Source organism: Castor canadensis, chromosome 7 (assembly GCF_047511655.1).
Source record: "Castor canadensis chromosome 7, mCasCan1.hap1v2, whole genome shotgun sequence".
NCBI classification, from domain to species: Eukaryota; Metazoa; Chordata; class Mammalia; order Rodentia; family Castoridae; genus Castor; species Castor canadensis.
Window position 1 is genome coordinate 59,002,507 of NC_133392.1, and position 26,423 is coordinate 59,028,929.

A 26,423-nucleotide genomic window follows, 5' to 3' on the forward strand; every position below is an offset into this window, starting at 1 on the left:
ATGTTCTCCCTCATATGTGGACATTAGATCAAGGGCAAACACAACAAGGGGATTGGACTATGAGCACATGATAAAAGCAAGAGCACACAAGGGAGGGATGAGGATAGGTAAGACACCTAAAAAACTAGCTAGCATTTGTTGCCCTTAATGCAGAGAAACTAAAGCAGATACCTTAAAGCAACTGAGGCCAATAGGAAAAGGGGAACAGGTACTAGAGAAAAGGTTAGATCAAAAAGAATTAACCTAGAAGGTAACACCCACGCACAGGAAATCAATGTGAGTCAATGCCCTGTATAGCTATCCTTATCTCAACCAGCAAAAACCCTTGTTCCTTCCTATTATTGCTTATACTCTCTCTACAACAAAATTAGAAATAAGGGCAAAATAGTTTCTGCTGGGTATTGAGGGGGGGGATAGGGAGGGGGCGGAGTGGGTGGTAAGGGAGGGGGTGGGGGCAGGGGGGAGAAATGAACCAAGCCTTGTATGCACATATGAATAATAAAAGAAAAATGGAAAAAAAAAAAATTGCCAGAACAAAGCAGCACACACCTTCAGCAGGTGAAGGATAAACACCATTACATCCAGACAAAGACTATTCTTCAAACACACAAAAAGACATAACTTAAAATACAGATTGCTAAGTGAAAGAAGCCAATGTGGAAAGCAAACATACTATGATTCCAAATTTATGACATTCTGGAAAAGGCAAAAAATCTGGAGACAGTAAAAGTATTAGTGATTGCTAGGGGTTGGGGAGAGGGAGGGATGACTAGGCAGAGCACAGAAGAATTTTAGGGCAGTAGAACTGTTCCACATGATAATTATTATCACGGCTATGTGTCATGGTACATTTGTTAAAATATGTAACACCAAGAATGAATCCTCACATAAACTATGGCAGTTCAGCTTTACTTATGTGTCAATACAGGCTCACTGATTATAACAAATGCAAACTGTATTGCAGGATGTCAACATATGCATATGTGGGGACAGGGAGGACAGGGGAATTTTGTACTTCTCTATGCTGCTGTGAACCTTAAACAGTTCTAAAATAAAGCTTATTTAAAAATTTTTTTTTTTGGTGTAACTGCAGTTTGAACTCAGGGCCTAATGCTCACTAGGCAGGCACTCTATACCACTTGAACTAACAGCTCTTTTTTGCTTTTAGTTATTTTTCAGGAATCACTTTTTTTTTTTTGGCAATACTGGGGCTTAAACTCAGGGCCTTCACCTTGAGCCACTCCACCAGCCCTTTTTTGTGAAGGATTTTTTCAAGATAGGGTTTCACAAACTATTTGCCTGCGCTGGCTTCAAACTGTGATCCTCCTGATCTCTGCTTCCTGAGTAGCTACAGTTACAGGCGTGAGCCACCAATGCCCTGCAAGGTCTCACATTTTTGCCTGAGGCTGGCTATAACCACAATCCTCCTACCTAGCTGGGATCACAGGTACACACCACCATACCTGGCAAAAAATTTATACCATTTCTCACCTGAATAAAATCCAAAGGTTCAACGAGGCGCAGAAGCTCACACCTGTAATTCCTGCTCCTCAAGAGGCAGGAGAACAGAAGTTTTTGGCCACTATGGGCGAAAAAGTTAGCAAAACCTCATCTCAACAAACAAGCCAGGCATGGTGATGCACATCTGTAATCCCAACTATAATTTGAGGCATAGGTAGGAGGATTGTGGTCCAAGGCTGGCCTGAGCAAAAAGCACAAGACCCTATATGAAAAACAACTAAAGTACAAAGGGCTAAAGGCATGCCTAGCAAGTATGAGACTCTGAGTTCAAAACTCTAGTACCATTAAAAAAAAAAAAAATCCAGGGGCTGGAAGTATGGCTCAAGTGCTAGTATGTCTACGTAGGAAGCATGAAGCCCTGAGTTCAAACTTCAGTACTGCAAAAAAATAAATAAATTTTTAAAAGTTTGGTAACAATCTGTTAGTGAGGCAAAGGCACTCCTGAATACTGTTTTTGTGAGAGTACAAAATAGAATCACTTTTATGGAGAAAATGGTTATTTAACAAAATCCATATGCATTTAACCTTTGTAAGTAGCAATTCCATTTCCAGGAATGTATTATCTACAGATACACCTAAGAATGTGTGTATATACCTGCAGCACTATATATGATAGCAAAAGACTAGAAATTTTCAAAGTAATCATAAAAGGATTCTTTCTACACATTGGAATACTATACTCAGGGGAAAAATACAGAAGAAACTCTCCTTTTCTTTCTGAGATGGAAAGATCTCCAGAGTATGTTATCAAGAGGGACAAAAAAAAAAATTGAAGATGTGAAACAATGCACATCATTTGCTGTATGTATGTAAAAAGAGGAAGAAAGATTACATATTCATACTTGCTTGAAACTACATTAAAAAAACTGTGGAGGGCTGGTGGAGTGGCTCAAGTGGTACAGCACCTGCCTAGCAAGCATGAGGCCCTGGGTTCAAACCCCAGTACCAGCCAAAAAAAAAAAAAAAAAAAACTGTGGAAAGATATACAAAAAAAACAGTAATATAATTAACTATAGCAGACACAGGTAGAAGAGGAAATAGAGTGGTCAAATATAAGAGCATACCTTCTCAATATATATGTATACTGCCTTGAGTTTTGAACCATGTGAATCTATTGCCTGTTCAAAGCAAAAAAAATAAAAATAAAAAATTCAACTTAATTTAAAAAAAAATATTTTATGAGGTTGGAATGTAGCTTAGTGGTGAGCACATCTACCATGAATGAAACCCTGGATTTGATCCCTCAGACCCAGAAAATTATTAAAATTTTAAACATTCTTTAAAAAAAAAAAAAAAGAACCTTAGAGAAAAAAGTTAAAGTAGTGCATTTAAAAAATAATGTTTTCATTTTAAAACTGATCTGAGCTCTTTGACATTTTTATATACTAAAAAAGATAAATAATTAGATTCTTTTGGAATTTTGAGCCTCTTAAATTATCAAAGTACTTATTTTGAAAAAGGATAACGGTTTCAGAAACAATTATTCAAGAAATGTAAGTTTCATGATTTGAGAATACTATTTAATAACTAATGGTCCAGACAAAAAAAATACTCAGACCAAAAAAATTTTTCAGACAATAAACACACAAAACTGGTAACTTCTCTATGTAATCTTTCAAAACAACTTTTCTTTAATCAAATGGCTCATCAAAATGAACAGTCAGTCTCAGGTCTGGGAATAAAGCTCAGAGGTACAGAGCCTACCTAATATGAACAAGGCCTTAGGTTCAATCCACAGCACCTCAATAATAAATAAGCAAAAAAGAATGGTCTGGCTATTTTTGCCCAATATGCTAGAAAAATCAGATTAATGCTATATTAAGACATTTCACATTTAGCTCAAACTCTGACTAATTGACTAATCAAGATGGCCTGAAAAGAGAGTCAATGACAAACAAGAATAAAATTCACTTAGAAGGCCTGGCCTAGTAATGCCCTGTAAAAAAGAAGCAAGCCAGTATTTTTGCCAAAAAATATGTTCTAGGTTCTGTACTAACTCTATGAACTTCCAATCACTAAACTGCATTTACTTTTCAAGGCCAATTACACACTTAGGGTTACACTAGGGATGTAGCTTAGTGGTAGAGTGCTTGCCTAGTGTTCAAAAGACCCTGGGTTCAATCCACATCAGTACAAAAAGGTGGTGAAAGAGGAGACTATATTCAATGCCATTTAGGATGGGTATGGGAATATAAAGAAGAGGACAAAAAACAATGGAAAAACTTGACAAGCAAAATTATTGATTTGCTGGAAATGGGGGTACATGCCTGCAATCCCAGTACTTGGAAAGCTAAGGAAGGAGGAAGCCAAGTTCAAGGCCAGTGTGGCCTACATAGCTAGACTGACTGGTGTCCTTACAAAAAGGAGGAATCTGTTCACAGACAGAGGCAGAGGCAGAATTTCATACAAACAAAGGCAGAGATGAGGTAATGCACCCATAAATCAAGGAATAACAAAAGATTGCCAGTAAACTAACAAAAGGAGCACATGTAGCTACTTAAGTAAATGGATTCCAAGTCAAAAACTGTTACAAGAGACAAAGATGGTCATTATTTAATAGTAAAAGGATTAATTTGCCAAGAGGACATAACTAGTATAAGTATTTATTTACCTAACATCAAAGCATGTAAATATAATGCAAGTATCCATGAATACGAAGGAAGAAACAGGTATTAATATAGTAGCGGGCTTCAATCCTCTCTATCAACAACAATAGAACAACTCACAAGGAAAACTAGACTTGAACTGATGTTTAGACCAAGTAAATCTAATATCAAGTTCACATGGAACATTTTAATATGTTAGATCACAAAACAAGTCATAATGTGAAACTAATCTCACATCTAGTTTTTTTTTTAGCCAAAACAGTATGAAGGTGGGTATCAGTAACAGAAGGAATCTTGGGAAAGTCATAAGTATGTGACATATTAGACATGCTCCCGAACAACCAAAGACTCACAGAAGTCAATAGGAAAAGCTAAAAAAGCATTCTGAGACAAACAATAGAAACAACATATTAAAACCTATAGGAAGTGCCAGGGGTAGTTCACACCTGTTATAATCCCAGCACTCTGGAGGCTGAGGCAGGAGGTCTGAGTTTGACATTTAGCCTGGGTTACACAGCAAGACAGGTGTCAAATCCCTCCCCTCTCAAAACAAAGCCCAGGGAATACAGCAAAAACAGTTCTAAGGGAAATTCAATCCAGGATACAAAAGGTAGGAGGACTGAAAGAAGCTGGCCCTGGGCAAAAGCAAGAGACCTCATCTGAAACACACACACACCCCCCAAAAAAGCAAAGGGACTGAGGGAGGAACTCAAGAGGCAGAGCATCTGTCAAGCAAGCACAGGCCCTCAGTTCAAGCTCCAGTACTGTAAAAATAAAAAATAAATACCAAATAAATATCCCAACATGTTTCAAGGAGGTACAAAAAAAGTAACTAGTCAGTGTATGGTGGTGCATGCCTGTAATCCCAGAGATTCAGGAGGCAAAGATCAGAAGGATTGCAGTTCAAGGCCAGCGAGAGCAAAAACTTGAGACCCTATCTGAAAAATAACTAAAAGCAAAAAAATGGCTGGAGGCATGGCTTAAGTGGTAGAGTACCTGCCTAACAAGCATGAGGTCCTGAGTTCAAACTCCAGTACCACCAAAATAAATAAATAAATTAGCAGAAGGAAGGAAATAATAAAGACCAGAACAGAAATAGCACAAAAAACACAGACAAATCAATTAAACAAAGTTGATTTTTTGAAAAACTGAACGAAATCGACAGCTGGATTAACTAAGAAAAAAGACACAACAGCGGACACACTATAACAAATGGCTCAAAAGTAAAAAATATCGTAAGGACTAATAAGAAAAATTACATGTGAACAAACTGAAAATGGATCAATTCCTAGAAAAATATAATCTATCAAGAACAAATTTTTAAAAAAATCTATCAGAAAGAAATACAGTCTCTAACTCAGAAGAATTCAAGTCACAATTTTTCAGTCTCATGACGGTGCAAAACTGCTGTGCATTCTGTAGAAATCGTACTCTGAATTTTCATCTTTTCTAGAGCTAATGATATGTGGTATGATGTTCTCTTGTGAAGCTGAGCAGTGGCAGCAAGCTGTAACTCCCATTAGCCACACAATCACTAAAGTAAAACAATATTCTACAGTGTGCTGCCTTGTTAAACTATGATACCCAGTAGGTTATGTACATTAAACACATTTTCAACTTACAAAAATTTAACCATATTAGTATATAACCACCTCGTAGTCAAGAAGTATCTATAGACAATTTGAACTGCAATAACAAATATGAGATTGAAAACATAATTAAAAACCTTCCAACAAAGCAAAGTCCAAGATCATATGGTTACACAGCTGAGCTCAACTGCATATTCAAAGAATTATTACCAATATTTTTTAAACTCTCACAGAAAGCAGAGCTAGAGGTAATACTAACACATTTTATAAGACCAGCATCACCTTGATATAAGTCAAACACACTGCAAGAAAAAAGAAAACTGCAGGGCAATTTCTCTGATGAACATCAATACAAAAATCCTCAATACAGTATTAGCATATTCAACACCACTTCAAAAGATTACACAGCATGACCAGACAGGATTTAGGAAGACAGTTTAACATATGCAAATCAAGGCTGGGAATTCAGATCCTTCCTAGCACGCAGGAAGCCCTGGATTAGATCCCCAGCACCAAAAGGGGGGGTGGGGGTGGCTGCAACACATACAAATCAAGTAATATGATGGATGTATCACAATAACAGAATGAAAGATAAAAACATTATCGTCTCAGTTGACACAGGAAAAGTATTTGACAAAGTTTGGCCTCATTTCTTGATGGAAAAAGTCTTTTAAGAGTTTAGGTACAAAAGGAAAATTCCTGAACAAATAAAGGTCATTTATAAAAAATCCACAACTAACACTATAATCTCTTAACAGAAATTGGGAGCTTTTCTACTAAAATCTGGCACAAGGCAGGGAGACCCACTTTCACCACTTCTATTTAATATGGAACTACAAGTACTAGAAAAAGCAATCAAATAAGTAAACAAAATAAAACACATCCAAAAATATACAGAACCCTTACAACTCAACAGCAGAAAGCAAAGTGCCAGGAGCCAGTAGTAATCCTATTGACTCAGGAAACAGAGATCAGGAGGTTCCCGGTTTGAAGCCAGCCCGGGATAGTTTATAAGACCCTATCTCGAAAATACTCATGGGGGGGGGAGGGGGGAGGTTCAAGTGCTACAGCAAGCACGAGGCCCTGAGTTCAAACCCAAAAATGGTGGGCAAAGTACTTGAAGAGATATTTCTCCAAAGACCAAATGAAACTAAAAAATGTAAGAAAATGTGCTTAACACAGCTAATCATAAGGGAAATGAAAATTAAAGCCACTATGATTTATTATATACCTCATATCCATAAGGATGAATGTCATCAAAAAGACAAGATATGAAGTTGTGGAGAAAAGGGAATCCTATACATTGCTGATGGGCATGCACAGAGTATAGGCACTTCAGGAAAAAGTATGGAAGTTCCTTAAAAAATGTAACTACCTTATGACCAGAAATCCCTTTTCTGAGTAAATATCCAAAGGAGATGAAATCACCAAGCAAAGATCACCTACACTGCCATGTTCACTGCAGCATTATTCACAATGGTCATAATATGGGAACAACCTAAATGATCATCTACAAATGAATAAAGAATATGTGGCATATGTTCACAGCATACCTTTGGTATATAGGGTTATGCTTCCAAGGAAAAACTGCGAATGCTGAGGATGCAGAGAGCTCAGGGCTATACTGCAGATACTTGACTACCAAACTTCCGCTAAACACATGCTGCCTTTCGACAAACCTAGAATTTTCACTTTTACCACTTAAATTAATCACATTCACTTTTACCTTGCTTTTTTGGAACTATGTGCTTTTGGGGAGACAGATCTTCACAAAATTAAGAGCACAGAAAAAGCAGTTTAAACACAACTGATGAAAATGCAAGACTGAGAATGTTGGAAATGTAGGCCCCAAAAGTGACCACATGGAGAGGAGTGATCTGGCCAAGAGATTCTTTATTGCCAGGTGGGAGAGGGAGAGAGCCAAGAGCAAGAGAAGCAGGAAGGGCAGGGGCTTAAATACCCCTCAGTGAGACTCAGCACGATCTGATTGGTTAGGATCTTATGGTTCATGCCAATTGGAGGTTGGGGCAGAAGGAGGATTCAAGCTAGACTTGAGGCAGGACCGTGACCCTGGAAAACAGAAGCTTAAGGGTGCAGTAAGAACTGAAACCTATCGGCCATTATTGCCAACAGAGAACTTCACAGCAACTGAATCACGTAATGAGCACACAGGAATTTAAATTTTTGTTTTTGAAAGTTCTTTTTGTTTACTATCATTTTTGGCCATGCTTGATCAAAACCATATATAATAAATTAGAAAATAAGGCAGGCTAACTGTATACAGCCTTAAGAGATCTTGCAGCTGAGAGCTGTGGCTCAAGTTTCTAATCTTAGCTCCTAGAGAGGCGAAGATCAGGAAGACTACAGTTAGAGGCCAGCACAGGCAAAAAGAATGCATCTCAGCCAATGGCTGGACACATGCTTTTCATCCCAGCTATGAGAGGAAGCACAAAATATAAAGATCACAGTCCAGACTGGTCTAGGCATAAAAAAATTAAAATCCTATCTCAAAAAATAATCAAGAAAGAAAAGGGGGCAGAATGGTTCAAGTGGTAGGGCACAAGCATGAGACCCTAAATTCAATCCTAAGTGTCACCAAGCAAAAAAGGAGAGCTTGCCATTTGCCTGAACAGGGATAAATCTGGAGGATGCTGTGCTTAATGAAATAAGCCAGACACAGAAAGAAAAATACTGTATTATCTCACTTATAATTGTAATAATTTTCTTTTAAAGAGCTCAAATACACAAGATAGAAAATGAAACGATTACTGTGGGTAGGGAGGATGAGGAAATGCAGGTCAAAGATTACAATAACAGATACATAGGATCTAGAAATCAAATAAACAAAATGAGGCCTAAAGTCAACATAATTCTTTTGTATTACGAATTTTTGTTACATACATTTTAGCTGCTTGTCATACACAATAAAGTATTAGATTACAGATATGTTAATCTAATTCACTATTGTAAACACCTATATGCATACTATAACATCAGAGGCATAATAGTTTTATTTGAAAAAAACAAAGATGAGAAAACTGAGGGGTAAAAAAGTTTAAAAAAAACAAAACTACAACCTATTCATAAAACAGCAACTATATGGTAGAAAAGTACAATTATGAGGCCTGATCCAAGTCCATAGTTAATTTTAACTTTTTTTTTTAAGATATAATGGCATTTATTTTTATTTTAAAAATTTTATTGTTTTTACATTTACTCACATGAGTATGCATTGTTTGGGCCACTTTCCACCCCCCCCCCACCCTCCCAATCTTAACTCTTAGTCAATGAATTTAATGAAGTCCTCCATTTTTGTTTTGTTTTAGGTAGGACTGGAGTTTGAACTCAGGACTTCATGCTTGCAAAGCAGGCACTCTAACACTTGAAATATATACCTCAAGTACATTTTTTGATCTAGTTATTTTGGTGATGGGGTCTCATCTCAGGAACTATTTGCCTGGCATGAGCCACCAGCATCTGGCTTAGTCCTCTATTTTTAATTAAAAAAAAAAAGAAATCTCTGGGGCTGGGGCAATAGCTCAATGGTAGAGCACCTGCCTAGCATGTGGAAACCTGTGGGATCAATGTCCAGCACTGCAAAAAAAAAAACCAAAAAACTGAACTCCAACAAAGTTTGAACAATTCACAAAGACTTTGTTGATATAAAGTTCAATTTATGAGGAGCTAGAAGACATTACTGCTGTGAATAGTAATAAACATAGCCATGATAACAATTACAATACTGGGGTCAGTAGAATATAAATTGTTAAATACATTTTATGTAGCATTGCTGGAGATGGAATCCACAGGCTTCATACATGCAAGGCATATGCTCTACTACTAAGCTACATCTCCACCCACAAATACCTATTTACAAAAGGCATTTTCAAGTCTTTAGTCTGTTTAATTCTGCCAACTTAATTCAAACTCCTGTCCAACCATGCCTCACTAGCTGCTAAAAATACAGATTTCCTCTTCTCTATGAGAAACTCAAAACTATCACTAGAATATGTAAAGTGCACTTAAAATTCACATTTAAACATTTGAAGTTCACAAGATAACATATGATGAAATTAAGTTGTACAATCCCATTCTTATTTAAAACTATGTCACACACAGCCCAAATTTTTACACAGAGAAAAAAGATAGTAAAATGAATACTAAATTGCCAATACTAGTTAACGCCGGGGTTTTTTTTGTTGTGTTCTTTTAATTATTGAAAAACTGAATGTATAACTGGGACATTTTATGATTCCAACTTTTTAGAGCTAAGGACATTAATCACTTAGAATTAGTGAATCGCAGCAATGAATATTTGATTTTTTAAAAAAATAACCATATTGTTGTACTATTAATGTATGCTAATAAAAAAATTAAAAATCTTGGGCTGGAGATGTGCCTCAAATGGTAGAGCACTTAGCTAGCAAACACAAGGCCCTGAGTTCAAACCCCAGTACCACCAAAAAACAAAACAAAAAAAAAATGAAAAATCTGGAGGTATGGCTCAAGCAGTAGAGCACTTACTTGGCAAGTCCAATGTTCTGAGTTCAAAGCCCAGCACCACCAGAAAAATTGCTAATTTTATACAAAGAAAACAAATAATAAAGGGTTATGTTATGAGGTATAAATTTCCCTATTACTGAAAAATAAGAGTGAAATTTTTGCTTAAATAAAACAAAGTGATTGGCTGGGGAAATAGCTCAGTATAGAGCACTTGCCTGACAAGCACAAGGCCTTTGGCTTGATCCATAGCCCAAAAAAAAATTAAAAATTGAAAATTAAAAATAAAGTAAGCATCTCTAGTATTATATATATAGTAATCATAAACTATACTACAAAAAAATTCATAATTAAAGAAACAAACAAAACTAAAACACCAAGCTGAGCACTGATATACTTTGGAGTACACCTATAATCCCAGAACTCTGGAGACCAAGCCAGAAGGATGTCAAGTTTAAGAGGCCAGCATGGGCTACAGAAGGAGACTCTGTCTCACCAAAAAAACTAAAACATCCAAAGATTAAATGAAAATTTCTTCTCTAAAATTATTACCAATAATTACCAGTGGGAATTTGGAATTGTACAACCCACATACAAGAAATATTTTTATGGGTTCCCTGATAAAACTTAAAGTCTGAGGCTAGGAGTATAGCTCAAGTGGTAGAGTACTTTCCTAGCATACATAAGGCCCTAAGTTCAAGCTCCAGAGCCATGTAAAAAAAAAAAGAATAGAAAGTAACTTACCTATCTTAGTTGACAGCAAATAATGAAATGTTTGAGATACAACTAACTAGATTATGAAATTTATTTTTATATCCTTTTACTGCATTCTATTTACACATGGCATAGAGTTAACACATATCGAGCTTATTGTGTGTCTAGCACTGTGCTAAGGATTAATTAATCTCATTTAATCCTCATAACACCATTAGACAGGTGTACCATAATCCCTACTTCACAGATAAAGGCACTAAGTTATAAACATTTCTCTATTTATGCAACTTCAGTCCTTTTGCTAATATCAACTATAACAAGGTGTTTTTAAATCATTTATTTTCAGAATCTATTTATAATTTTATAAATACTTGGGCTTTCAATGTTTTTTCTTTTGAGTTCTTATGGGAATGACCACGGATTAATGAAGGAGATATCTTAGTTGGAAAATTTCAAGAGATGGAATATACCTGAGAAACATAACCTGGAATTAATAAGGATAGACTGGAGATGAGAAATCAGTAGAACACTTTGCACAGTTCTTGCATTGACCAGAAATGTTTAACTAGAATAAAAACAAAAAAATTTAGTGGAGACAAGAGGAAACTACTGGCCTAAGAGTTCAGAGTAATTTAGTTCAAGATCATAGTCATTAGCAAAGGAAATAAAAAGAAGCTACTAAGAAAAATACTAAAATTTGGCAACTGAGTCAATGTTGGTGCTACAGGCAAGGAAGTAGACCCTAAAGTGAACATAAAGTCTGAACCAAGGCTGTTTAATAAGCATAACAGACAAGGATGAGAAGTTGTTTTTGCAGTTTGTTTTGGAAGAATGGAGATCAGATAACAGATGACACAATGCTTTCCATTTTAAATGTTCCTTTTTTCTTGTCTACAACGTATAAACTTTTTTACTATTTCAGACATATGTATCCCTTTTGATTTTCTTGTTGTATAAATTTCTCCCCTGGTCAAGTGCCATATAAACAGTGGTGATACTAAGCAAAAGTTTTACTCAGATTGGTATGAAAACTACAAATGCAAAGTAAGAGAAAGGAAAGGCTGAGGTCATAGCACAAGTGATAGAGCACTTGCCTAGCAAGTGAGAAGTTCTGGGTTCAATTTCATGTATCACAAAAGAAAGAGAAAAAGGAAGCATAATCAAATGAATTTATTTTAAAATTTTAGTCATTTTGCGTTAGGCTAGGTTTAACAGTAGGAATGATAGTATTTATTCAAATATCTATGTTCCTCAAAATATCAGTACACAAGCTATACCTTATTCATTAAATAATTTTTTTAAAGCAATGGCCAATCTAATACCCATCATTTATATGCTTCTCACAAGAAAAAAGGCATCTCTGTTTTCTTGTCTTTTAAGTCTGAAGGTAAAGGAATTCTGTCCATTTTATGTCTTGCTCCAATTTAGCATTACCTCTAAGCATCACAAAAAAATTTTTTTTAATCTTTTTGGTGTAGTCTTTGAATAAGACCTCCAACAAGCTCTCTAAAGTTTAAAATCAAGGAAGCACTTTCATGTCAAAGACAGAGTAAGAAGCCACTCGTTTGTTGAACTTCAACTATAACGAAGATAGTCTATCTGGAGGCAAGTATGTAAATAACTTCAGTCTAACAGGCATTAGGCAAATATGGAAATGGCGTAACACCCACAGTAATATAAGGCAGACCTAAATTTACTTATTTATTTTTTGCAGTACTGGGGTCTGAACTCAGGGCCTCACACTTGCTAGACATGCACTCTACCACTTGAGCCACTCCACCAGCCCAAGAGCTAAATTTAAATTCCCACTCTAACATTAACAGCTTGTTTTCCTTTTAAGCAAACATCTACTGAATACTCACATCATCTCAGGTTGTCCTTAGCACTACATGTGTTATCTCACTTAACCCTTATAACCATCCTACAAATTAGCATGATTATTCTAGTTTTATAGATGAGAACACTTAGGCATACAGAGGATAAGCAATATACCCAAAATAATATACCTAACAAGCAAAAGAGGAGGATTTGTATCTAAGTTCTGAAATTCCAGGACCTATTTTTTTAAATATTTTTTTGGAGAGGTGATAAATTTTACATTGTTCAAAAAAAAAGCAATGAAGTCTTTCTAACATTCACACACTCCAACCTATTTGTCAACCCTTCTCTCTCTACCTCTGCCCCAAAAGTAACCAATGCTATCCTTCCAGGGTTTTTTAATGTACCTACAGGCAAACACAAATGTTTATTTTTCCTTTTGATTTACAAAGTTTCTATGTAGTACTTCATACCTTGTTCTCTTTACTGATCTTCCAGTATCAGGTGCATAAAGAACCCCTCATCAACTACATATATTACATTATATTGGTTGGATATATCGTATTTTGCCAGTCCCAAAAGAGACATTAATGCTGTTTCTAATGTCTTACCATTATTCATAATGTTGCAATACATGTCATTTTGTACAAATACAAATATAGTTATTAGGTAATTTCCTGGAAATGAGACTTCTGAGATACAAAAGGTATATATATTTGTAATTATGACATATGGTAGAAAATTATTCCTTAGGAATTTCTCAATTTACATTAATACAAACATGAATACGTGTTTACTAAAAATTTTGAGCAGTATTCATTTAAGAACTATTTGTTTTTCCTTTTCTGCAAACTATATGCTTCATATATTATGCTATTTTGCTAATGAATTCTCTTTATCTCAGCAATTTCCAGGAGTCTTTTATATCAGAGAGATTAGTACTCTGTAATGAGTCATAAATGCCTTCCCATTTGTCTTTTCAACTTTGTTTACAGTGATTTATGCCTAGCATAATTACTTTTACTTTTTTTACCTTTATAGTTTACCTTTTCTTCTATGCCTGTCATGTTTTTGTCAGAAAGGCTTTCTTAACTCCAAAATAGTTTTTTTTTTAAAAACCCATGTTTTTTCTTAGTACTTTTATTAGTATTTACATTTAAATGGGAATTTATGCAAACATATACATGGAGTAAGGAATTAGCCCAACATTTTTATTCTCTAAATAACACTCCGCTTATTCCAAGACCATTTATTGAAGTCTATGCCAAAATCTTTTCACTATTATTTAAAATTATATATATGTATGTCTTGGTTTTAACATTGTTTTATGGTTTAATGTCTATTTCTGTGGGATTAGCTATTAAGGTTTTTAAGTTAAAATGCTCTCATCACATTTAATATATTACTGTTGCCCAATTTGTAAATTTCCCCAACTACTTTTTTTTCCCCATATAAACTTGAAAATCCCTTTGTTTAGTTTCCCGCCCAAAAAACATTTGGCATCTTTATTAAGATCGCTTAATTTTTTCTTTAAGTGCAAAGCAGGAGAATAGAGCCCCCAGAGTCACAAGCCAGGGTGCTCCAATTTCAATTTAAATTTACAAATTAACTTAAGAGAAAAGTGACACATTGACATGGTTGTATGTCCCTATCTACATACGTGGTTTTCATTTGCTCAAAGCGTTTGTGTACCTCACTAGTATTTTTGCTTCTTCATATAGATCATGCACATTTCTTATTAATTTATCCTAAGTTATTTTATCTTTCTTGCTATTATAAATGGTATCATTCCTTTCACTGTCCCAACTGGCTCTTTTTTCCACTATGTTCATTTTGACTTTGGCCAAGTTATCTACCCTCCTGAAGTCTTATTTCCTCACCTATAGAACTGAGCAAATACATACTGTTGGATAATGTATAAAAAGGATTTAGCACAATGCCTGGCAAATAATGGTGGTTATGATTTTATTTCTGAATATACAGTTCATTAAATTTCTCTCCCATAATACGTGTTTATATTTTTTTCCTCCCTGTAAACTGCCATACCAACTTCTAAATGAATGTTTTCCTCCTTATTCCCAGTTACAAACTTACTCAAACTCCCCAACTGAGTATATATGTAAATCTATGTTCAGGCAGAGATAACACTAAACAGTAAACCTCTCAGCTAATTACTCTTCAGAAGGTAGAACTATAAGGCTCATTACTATTAGGCAGTCTAGTTATGAAATCTATAGCTCAGTAATTCTTGGATCAGAAAGTATGTATGTGCTAATTGGTAAATACTTGCAATCAATTGTAAGCAGCAATCTGAGTTGTTTTTTTCCTGAGTTCTTTTTTACTCAAATCATGCCATCCTAAAAAAATTCACAAACATCTGATAATAGGCTAAGCAGCTAAACTTTCCTCGTTATTTTCAGATCCTGTTAAATTCTGCTCCTTACAGCATCTTTTAGCTTTACTCTATTTCTTTCCTCCTTCTATTTCCCTGTCATAAAAGCCAATAGCATTACCTCAGAGGGCACATTTCCCAGGAGCTCTTACCTAAACTATCAGCACATATCAATTTATAATTACAATTACTTCAGCTACTAGTGAATCAAAAGCAACTTGCATGTATGACATTGTATCTGTAACTTCAAAAGATTTGTTTCCAGTAAGACCTGGAAGGAAGTCATGAAGTAAAACATAGTGATTAACTAACAGGGTTGTGTCAGTTAAATAAGAATAAAACTATTAATAAAATTCAAATGACCAGACTATCAGATGGTACCTGGCAAAGACATTTTCATTTTATTGCTTTGTAGAAATTTAACTTTATAAAACAGATGAAGTACAATAGGCAACCTTCCAGGTTACCTTAAATTTATAAAGGCATCATATTACCAGGTACTTTGAAGTTTCTCAAAAGCACAAAATTAAATAGCTAATGGGTTATTTGTTACTTGATAGACTGGAACCAGGGAGAAATTTACAGCTAGAATGTTAGCCTACTCTAAACTGAAGATAAAGCAAAATTGGAAATAAATCATTTTATGTATTTCACCCCAATTTTCTCCCCACTTACAGTACTAAATTCCTTACTACCCTCTGAATATTGCTATCACATTCTAAACAAAATTTACTCACCAAAATCTTTTCTTTCCAAAAACAGTTAACATTCCTTATCTTCCTGAATTCCCTATTTCTATTAATTAATGATTTCAATATGACCATTCATAACTGGCTCTTTCCTTTACAGTTAAAATTCACTTCCATCTAGTTAACAAAGCCTGTTTTGATTTGGTTTGGTTTAGTTTTTAGGGACAGAGTCTTGCTATGTAGCCCAGCTGACCGTGAATTCACGATCCTGATCCTTCAGCCTCAGCCTGTCAGAAACTGGGATTATGGACATGCACCACCACACCCAGTAAACCTGTCCATTCTTTCTGCCTGCCTAATCTCTCCTTGATCTACCTGCTCCTTTCTTGTTTTAAAGGACTATAATCCAGCCTAATTAATTTCTTTACCTTCAAATTCACTTCTCACCAATCCTTCCTTTACAAAATCCATGGTAATTCCCAGTACAAACTGTTAGTGGAAATCAACCAAATAAAATTTAAATTCCTTAATTAATTCTATAATCTGACTTAAATTTTACCTAACTTTTCAGTTTACTATTCTCATACATTTCAGTTAACTGGATTACTTAGTCCCCTTCACAGGTTTCAAACTTGCCTAGTGCCATTTGAGCTCCTTTAACTATGAAGCACTTTTCATTCTTTCCTTTTAAGAATACTATGTATTTTTCCAGTTCATGTACTCTCTCTGTCCTATAGAAACTTGCCTATAAACCACTACTTTCCAAATGGTCATACTTATCCATCTTTATGTAACACTCTACTTTATGCATCCCTTAACATTTAGCACATTTTATGTGCATTTCTATAATTTTTGCAGTTGTTTTATGTTCCCTACTAGATCTCTAAATGATAGTCATCACATTGTACTCAAAAGCTTGTCAAATGTGTACATCTTTAGAACTTTTCATTTACAGAATATCTTCTTATGAGCTTATCAACTTTATAGATTGAGCTACAGCTATGCTTAACATTTTAAAAAATACATAAAATTCAGTTATTGTTCCTTGTAAATATGATTAAAATTAAAGATTTTTTTTTCCAAAAAAAAAAAGATGCAAATAAAGACTAAAGTATATATACATTCATGGCAGTGTTATTTGTAACAAAAATCTGGACACAAATTATAAAAAAGGAACTCTTAAATCATGACATACATAAATGAGGAAACATTAAATTATCATTCTAACATCCCTAAACAATATTTTAAAACATGGAGAATACTAATTATTTAATTATTTTGAAAAAAAGTTGAGATACAAGAATGTACTCCCAGTCTTTAGTTAGGAACATGAGTACAAAAAAGGTCCCAAATGATCAAAGTATTTACACATAATCACTTGATTTTTGCTCTCCTATAGTTTCTAAAACCATGTAATGCCTTTGTATCTAGAAAAAATTATGAAAAACTAAAAATATGTATTTCAGAATAGTATCACACCTAACAATGGAAAAACTGAGGCTAAACTTGGCCATTAATAAAGAAGTAGAGGCAAGTACTCCACTGATGGAGTACTTATCTAGCACTGCAAGGCCCTGGGTTCAACCTCTAGTACCACAAAACAGATTAATAATAAATAAATGTAATTAAATAAAAAAGGACTGGAGATGTAGCTCAGTAACAGAGTGCTTTCCTAAAATGCACAATGTCCTGGGTTCTATCCTCAGCCCCACAAAGAAAAAAAAATTTTTTTAATAAAAATAAAGAAGTGGCTGGAGGTGGCTCAATCAGTAGAGCACCTGCCTAGCAAGTGCAGAAGCCGAGTTCAAACTGCAAATAACTCAAATAAATTTCTGTATACTGATTACATATAGCACAAGCTTTTCTTGCACATAAAGTATCACCATTCATTAAGATTTAAAAATAATTACTACCTTTTTAATTTCATCAGCATGGAAAAACAGAGAAGCAGAAAGAAAATAAACCATGGGCTTGTTAATAGTTTCTTCATAAATACTACCCATTTTTCTATGAATTCAATTCTAGTCCAAATAAATTCTTGCAACAATGTCTGAGTATATCACCTCTATCAAGTTGTTTCTAAATGTATCCCAAGTACTCAGTATGCTTTTTAGTTTAGAAAAAAAGTGACTTCTATAGCCTCAAATCAGTTTTTAAAATACATGGAGTTTGTGAGAATGAGTCCTAACAACCATTCTACCTTCATAACATATTGGGAACACAGAACCCTAAAAATCTTTAGGAATCTCTCCTAAGAAGATGATGCAAACTGGACCACCTACACTGCCATCTGCAACAAGAATCTTTGGTAACTGCCCAAACTATAAAATTGAAATCCACCATACTCCTGGTTTTTGTTGTTTGTTTTGTGTTTTGAGACAGGGTCTTGAAATGTAGCCCAGGCTGGCCTCAAACTCACAATCTTTTTGCTTCAGCCTCCCAATGTTGGGATAACAGGCATGTGTCACCATGTCTGGCTCATTATCATTTTTAACCAAATATAAGTATGTAGCTCAATTCCAATCTTGTACAAACACTACTGAACAGAAAGAGAAAATTCTTTAAAGAAGTCATTATTTGTTAAGCCTGCTCAGATTAAGCATCTACTTCTCTTATGTTTTCTGTGTGGGTTAAGAGTTTTATAAAACATCTTCAAGTCTATGCATCCCAAGGACAGATTAAAGTATCTACATGACAGTTATAGTGTATCATGTAGATACACTAATAACTAATACAAGTTCTAATGTTAGCCACCAAATCAACCCTGCATAGCAATTACTGTAGACTTTTGACAGTAGCACAGAATAGCAGTTAAGACAACAGAGAGATATAGAACGTGTAACCAAGAAATGAGAGAAGACTAGGTATTACCATAGTAAGTTTTACTTATTTGTCTAACTTTCTTGGGCTGGGGTTGTAGCTCAGTGTCAAGAGTCCCTGCTTAGCACGCATGAGGCCATGGATTTGGTCCCCAGAACCACAAAAAAATAAAAAAAAATTAAATCAAATTTTAAAATGAGTATTTTTCATACCACCCAGGGTTATAAGGAAATAACAAAGTGGTATAGCAATGTAATCATCTTACTAAAATACTGATTTATTACAATAAGCCACCAAATACAATGGCAACATCACAATCTGTGAATTAGTATTTGATCTGCCTCAAATATATATTACTGTAAATAATACTAAACATAAGCACAATTTACTGAATAAGGTAGGAGACTGGTATGCTTAAATTTTCAGATTCAACTTATAGCTGTTTGCCAGTCACCTGCTGTTTTGACAAGTTACTTACCAACTTGTGCTGCCATTTCTCCGAAAATTTATCCCCTAAGATGAGGATAATTCTTGCAAACTGTGTCACAAGCATTTTGAAAGGAACCATGAGTTATTGTGTAATGCTCTTGAAATTCCTCAGATGTAGGGTCCTACACAAAGTAAAGTATTATTATACATCTCTCTAACAGTATCATCTGTTTGCATAATGATTTTTTTTCCTACATTTGACACTGATTCTTGGGCACTGACCTTTCTCAAAGTAGTGTCCAAAGCAAGCCTGCAGTCCTGACCCAAGAAATTACTTTTTTCAAGTCATCAAATCATCCACATCTTTCTCATTCTTAGAAGGTATTATGAAAATTGTAAGTTATAAAACATAATGAGCTTCTTTGGCCTTATGTTTTGGATATAAAGTATGTAAGATAATATTATTTTCTGCTCTTCAATGAATAATTTTATTTCCCATATTTATATTTATTTTCCTATACTACTTTTTAAAATCTCAACTATATTTAAAGGAGTAGTTAGTTCACTTATAGATTTATGTTTTATGAACAGAGATAACAGATAAGAAAATGAAGAAGCAACAAAGACAAGCAAGTAATTACTGCTATGTTACCAAAATTTATTGGGAATGACTAATAGTAGAAATTACCATTTTGGGATATAGGAAATATCAAATCAATGGTCATCACCTTTCTATCTTCTATGAAAGAGCTAATATAAACTACAATAAATTTTATATTATTCAAAACTTTACCTACTGCTGGCTTTGCTTCAAATTATTCTTCAAAAAAAAATTACATATGTCTGATTTTTTAGTTTGTTTTGGTACAATACTGCATCTTAAAAATAGAACTCTCAATCATACATGATTCTTAAAATAACTTTTTTTTGAGTCGATGTATGAGGCAGAGGGGACAATAAAACATGCATCTTAATTATATAATCTTAGCTATAAAATGGTAATTTTTTTAAGATTTTCTTTAAACCCTTCAAATTACATTAAAATACTGGTAAAACCAGTTTTGTCCTAGGCAAATAAATATTATTCTATCTTCTCAGAATGATAGGAGAAACATTAAGAAATGAAAGTAAATGTCTGCTAGCCTTGGAACCCTATTTTTTATTGGTGGTGGTGTTGGGGGTTTTTTTAGTTTGTTTTGTTTCTGCAGTATTGGGGTATGAACTCAATACAGTGGCATCCACCACTTGAGCCATACTCCCATCCCTTTTTGCTTTAGTTAATTTTCGGATAGGTTCTTATGCTTTTTGCCCAGGGCCTCAGTATCTTGATCCTCCTACCTCTGCCTCTCATGTAGCTGGGATTACAGTAATGAATCACCATGACTGTCTGGCTTGTTTTTTGAGATGAGTTTTCAATACTTTTTAGGCCAGTGCTGGTCCTGAACTGTTATGCTCCCCTCTACACCTCCCACATAGCAGGGATTAGAGGCATGCACCATTACACCTGGCCCTGTTAAGTACTGTTTAAATTCAGTTTCCTCATCTGTAAAATGGGGACTATACTACCTGCCCTAATTACCATACAAAACTGTTGTGAGGATTAAATGAGATGCTCTATTTGAAAGAACTTTGTAAACCACAAAAACCTATTGAAACACTCCTTTTGAACAGATTGATACCAGAAATTATGGTCATAAAATACTTTAGTACTTTCTCTGACATAAAACAAATGAAATAATATGCAAAATATTTAGACTATGGTCACATGTTATACATATGACCAGATATAATAGTGCATAAAGAAACTTGTTCAGTATAGTACACTTCCCTTATAGGTGGATCTTAAAATATTTAGAAGTAAATCTGGAATTATAAAAAAAAAAAAACCTAGCAATTCACTTAAATGGATCAGTATAGTATAATGAAGATTAAATATATTTACTTATTGACTATGAACTAAGAAACTGAGTCACTAGCTTTAAAAAGTACTTAACAGGTTCTTATGTAGGAAAATACACAAAAGTGAAAGTATTCACTTTGGAAATAATTCAGGAAGACCTAGTAGTGATAACAAGGGGCATACCTATAATGAGAACAAAGATGAACCTATACCCTTGGTATAATAAAAGGTATCAGTTAAATCTTTCAAAATGGTTCCAAACATGTCCAGAAAGAAACACTCTCCCAGTAGGCCATCTACTTACTATACTGCAAAATCTACTTACTATACTGCAAGGCCAAGGTCTTCAGTAAATTATCATGACTCAAGAATAACTTAATGAGGCTAACTCTCTTCCACTCATTAGTTGCAGAATATGTGCTCTTTATAAAGCCAGTCTATGCAAAGAAATAATTCAGTTCCCTTCTGTCTAGTTTCTTTGTGACACAAGTTTAAAGCTCCAATGAAAGGAACTATGTTTATTACACAGAAATACAGACCAGACCCCTCAATTATCAGAACACTTTAAAACCAACTGAATAAAAGCAAACAACTCCTTAACTTCTAATCCATTCCTCAACTCACAATTTATAAAAAAGGGTATGGAAGGAGCACATTTTAAAAATTAACGAATATTCCAATGTTTATTTTAAAACATTAAAATTTATCATCCAAGCACTTTAAATGAAAACTGAGGTTAAAAGCGATCATAGTAATCACCCCTCCTTGACCTACTTTTTTCTATTTCTAGTTACACTTCAATTTATCATTGTACCAAACCTTCTAATAATAAAAGGTTTTCCTTGGCATGAGGACTCCCTACCCTCCCCCCTTTTTATATAGTAAGCAATTCCAACTCCAGGCTTATTTTATGGCTATTTAATTGAATATTGACAGAATTTTTCTTAAAATTTAACTTAAGCTTTTATTTTCTTCCAGAAATCTTACTTTAATCTGATCCCACACTGACATTTCCATCATTTAAATTCCTTAGGCTCAGAGTACAAAGTACATCATGTCAAATTTCACTTCTCTACAGTTGTTTCATCTACGCATGTCTAATTCCCAACCCAAGCCCTAAATTTCTGAAGGACAAAGCTCATTCCTATTCCCTGTGGTATACACTGAACAAAATGAGTCAGTCCTAAGGAGGTATTCTAAAGAGGAAACCCACCCTCCCGACTTTATATTACTAAATAATGCCTCCAGAATGAATCAACAGTATGATACAGATGCCACAATGCAATTACCACAATGTCAACAAGATCACAAGTTTTTTAGAATCTCATTTATAGAGTTAGAAGCTATTGAAAGCACTATAATCATCACACCATTAGTGCAGTGTCTACCCTTGTCCTTGACACAAAACAGTGTTTAGTAAAATCTAAAATTTCTAAACCTTAGTAAATTACAGTGAGTATACTGGCAATTTCTATGTGCTTGCTTTTTATTTTTTACTTGCCCTCCCTCCCTTCAAAAATTATTAAAGTAATACACAGATGTTCAGTTATTTCTATGGGATATGTTAAGTACAAAGAACAGCAGAAGCCTCAATACCATGAAAATCTCAACTTGAGGCAGAATTCCAAAGCTAAGCAAAAAAAGGTGAAGGACCCATTTGCCTCTAATGCAGAGATAACAATCAAACACATTATTAGCAAATTATCATCATGACCATCTCAATGCCTGAGATTATAAAAATCTCGTTAAGATTCCATAAAATATTCTTAGTGAAGTATAGAAGCTGCCATTTACCTTTGAGTTCTAAACCTACTGTATATCACTATCATTCATCCAATAAAACTAAGTTATAAAAACAGAAGAGATTAAGACCTTAACTACAAAGAAAGGATATAAACTCTACAATACTTGCAAATTAGAAAAGTGATGTATGGCATGGTAATGAGATGGTACGAAAAGTGAAATTAATTTAATGCATATATACTTTATGTTTACATTAATCTTTCCATAGTAGACTAATAATAGAAAACACTCTATTATAAACTGATAAAGAAAAATAATTGCTAAGGACTTAAGCACCATTTTTGTTTCAGTTAAAAGAAGAAGTTCAGTACAGCTGCAATCTCACCTGATTTTACCTCCTTGTCACTATTAATTATACTTGAAAGCAAAACCTTTAACAATAATATTAATGTAGTAGTATTTAATTTTATTTAATTTAAAAATGTAACTTCCAGGAAAACAAAATATGAAATGTGACCAAATACCTCCAAGCTCTCATTACCTGATAGCTACTACAAAATCAGAACACCACATGTTCACAAAACTTTTAATAGCCAGTGATGATGATCAAAAGTAGAAAATTAGGGGAACAAAAGATATTTCCAACTAAATCAAATAAAGTGGTGTATCTAAAATATGATACCAGGCAAGTAAAAATTTAGATATATTTTGTAACAGTAGTAAAAAACAAAAAAAAAACAGTTCCACAAAAAAACAACTAAAAAACCACACACACACACACACACACAAACAAAATAAAGTAGTAAGCATGCAAATGTCATGATGTATTTAACTGCTGCTTTGTTTTTAAAGTTTGATAAAGAATATAGGTCTATGACAACAGAAATTGTATGACATTTCAAACTTAAAATGATATAACTATAAGAAATAGCAATTTTTTTTAACTTACCGGGTCTCTTCCTGGATTTTTCATGACCTAGCTGTCCTAGATCATTACATCCGCACGTGTACACAGTTCCATCATCCAGAACAAATACGGTATGCCTGAGTCCACATCCTACATCTCGGACCTTTTTATTCATAAAAAAGTCACTTTTTCTGGGCTCTAGTACAATTTCTTCATCAATTCCACCCAAACCTAGTTGTCCAAAGGATGCATTTCCCCAGCACAACATGCTTGTAATTATTTTGGTCTTCCAGTTTCAACACAAAATTCCCTTCTGAAACACTGGAAAGCTGAAGGTACTGTATGACTGAGGAGACAGAAAAAAATGTGAATATGACTTCAAAGAAAACATGACTCATAATGTTCTTTCATTTAGTACTAGGATACAATGATCACTATATAGCAAACATTACATTTTATAATATGCCACATAAGTATCATTCAGTTTCAAAAATCAGTTACATTTTTTACATGTATCATATACAAATGTTTAAGAGAACTAAATCACTTTCTATGACTGCAAAATTTAAAATATATTAAGTAGTTTTTACTTTTTATCTTGTGATAAGACTAAAACTAATGGAAATGAGAAGAACTAATGGAAATAACAAGTACCTTGAAGGAATTAACCACAGAGTTTTTGTTTGCTTGCTTTCATTTTAGTGGGATCAGGAAATAAAGTATCTTTCTAATGCCCAAAAAATCAAGTACATAGCCAACTGCATAAACACAACTTCAAAATCTCTCTCAACTCTGCATAATCTAATACCTACCTCCACATCAACAGAAAACTGAAGTTCTTATCTGTAACAGAAATAAAACCAATAATGGAAAAAATTTTAAATTCCCCCCAATTTAAACGACTCTCCTAATTAATAATATTAATAGGCTGTATAGAAAGTTAGGATTTCTTTTTTGCACATTTTAATGTTTCACTATGACATTTTCATACATGTATATAATGTATTTTCATCATATTCATCCCCTAAGACTTCTCTTTATCAAGTCATAATCTTAAAACAATCGCCTCCAAAGATTGTATATTACAAGTCAAAATACTAACACCCCAACCTCTCTACTAATTTACTTTTTTCATGTGATTACAACACAGAAAAAAAATACAGTTTAAAGAGCAAGATTTTCCTCTTGGCAATTTTTATTTATCTATACCTCTGACACAATCATTCGAAGATGGAACAAATATTGCAAGTAACCCCAGGACTGCTGATTTTTCATGAACAGGAATTGTGGGGGGGAGAGCTGGGACACTGATAGTTTGGTGGCGAAATCTGTAGAACTTTCCAGTACATTGAATGAATACTGCTTGTATAAGACATAAACAACAACCAAAGAGTCTTTTTTATCTAGACCTCCAGAGATTTTAAAACACACTGCGTTACTATACAACACTGTTATATGGGAAGTCACCCGAACCTAGAAAGTTTCAAAATCCAATTTTCCTTCACTACGGCTCGCCGGTGTCCCATTCCACAACCCGTCCTTTAACACGCGTTTGATTTTCATTCTTTTGAGGTGTCCAAACTCAAAAGTTGCGGACAGTTCCGCATTGTCTTCTTCTTATTATTATTATTATTACTATTACTATTATTTTGAAGAAGGAGAGGACAGGGAACTATCTCCGATCTCAGTCTTGGGGTATCGCCAGCAACAGGTAGAAAAGCGAGCAGCAGCCGCGTCCACCGTCCCCGCACACGCGGGCCGGGGGCAGGAATGGTTCGCACTGCCCAGCCCCGCGGGCCGACGAGCAGCAGCTGCCGCTCGCAGCGCACACCGAGTCCAGCCCCCCACGACCACGACCACGACCCCGGGGACGTGCGACACTCCAGCGCCGCGACCCTACCCTGCCCTCGGCCCCCGCCCCTCGCCAGCCCGGCCTGAACCCTTCCTGCCTGGCCTGTCGCTGTCTCACGAACCCCCGAACCTGGGGGACTGGGGGTGGTATCCACCGGGGCAACGACACACACACCCGGTCCCTCCGGGAAGGGAAACCCAAAGCGACCGACAGCGGCCCCTCCCCAAAGAGCGAGGCACCGCGGCCGCTCAGGCAGGTCTCCAGCTCCTGGGACCGTCCTCTCTCAGCCAGTGGCGGCGACCACCAAGGTTCCGTCCGGGCCACTGCTCCTCTCCCCGGCCCCTGTGAAACTTTACCAGGTTCCTCCAAGAAAAGCAGCCGCCACCACTCTCCAGTCCAGAGACAGCCGTCAGCGACCCGGATGGAGCGGGAGGGGAGGACTGGAGGCGAGCAGGGCGGAGAACGCAAGGGGTGGAGAGAGTTGAGGAAAAGGCAGGAAAGAAGGGAGAGGGGGAGGTGGCTTCGCGAGGAGGTGAGGGGGAGGGCCCGGCCGGAAGTGAGCCGCAGAGCACGCGCACGAGCCCGCCCACTTCCCGGTCCTCCTGCGCCTGCGCAGGAAACTTCCCGGGTGCCGCGCCCGGGGATGCCTGCGCATGTGCAGCTTTGCGCTACTTTGAAGAGCGCTGCTAGCCAACTGAGCACGTTAGAGTTTGCGAAGACGAGCTAGCAGATGTGGAGGTGTTTTTAACTATGCTTCGGCGCTCTCAAGGGCGGTTGAATGAAGAAAATACCTGCGGTTTTTTGCTTTGCCTTTCTGCGCATAGGTTCTACTCATTATTCTGCCTTTCTCAAGGAGAATTTGAAGAAGCAGTTGAAACAATCAGAAATATGAATATAAAGGCAGGTGACTTATTTTTAATCCTTCAAATTCAACTGGAGTTAA

General features: G+C 35.4%; 1 protein-coding gene and 1 non-coding gene across 10 annotated transcripts in view; one reads left to right on the forward strand and one right to left on the reverse strand.

Moving 5' to 3' along the window:
* Herc4 (HECT and RLD domain containing E3 ubiquitin protein ligase 4) overlaps nucleotides 1–26,010 on the reverse strand; it is a 123,470-nt gene extending 97,460 nt beyond the window's left edge. For 2 of the 9 annotated variants that reach the window (XR_012449726.1, XM_074078983.1), the window contains exons 1-3: nucleotides 25,837–26,008; nucleotides 24,441–24,471; nucleotides 23,671–23,974 (exon numbers count right to left, since the gene is read on the reverse strand). Coding sequence is in view for 7 of the 9 variants with exons in the window: in XM_074078983.1 (XP_073935084.1) it covers nucleotides 23,671–23,896 (226 nt within the window). In the remaining 2 variants the exon portion in view is untranslated. The other 7 variants (XR_012449727.1, XM_074078989.1, XM_074078988.1 and 4 more) reach the window with 6 other exon arrangements.
* Nucleotides 2,396–2,473, forward strand: Trnaa-agc (transfer RNA alanine (anticodon AGC)). Its single transcript has one exon. It is a non-coding gene; the product is annotated as a tRNA-Ala (tRNA).
* Nucleotides 26,011–26,423: the final 413 nt, after the last annotated feature.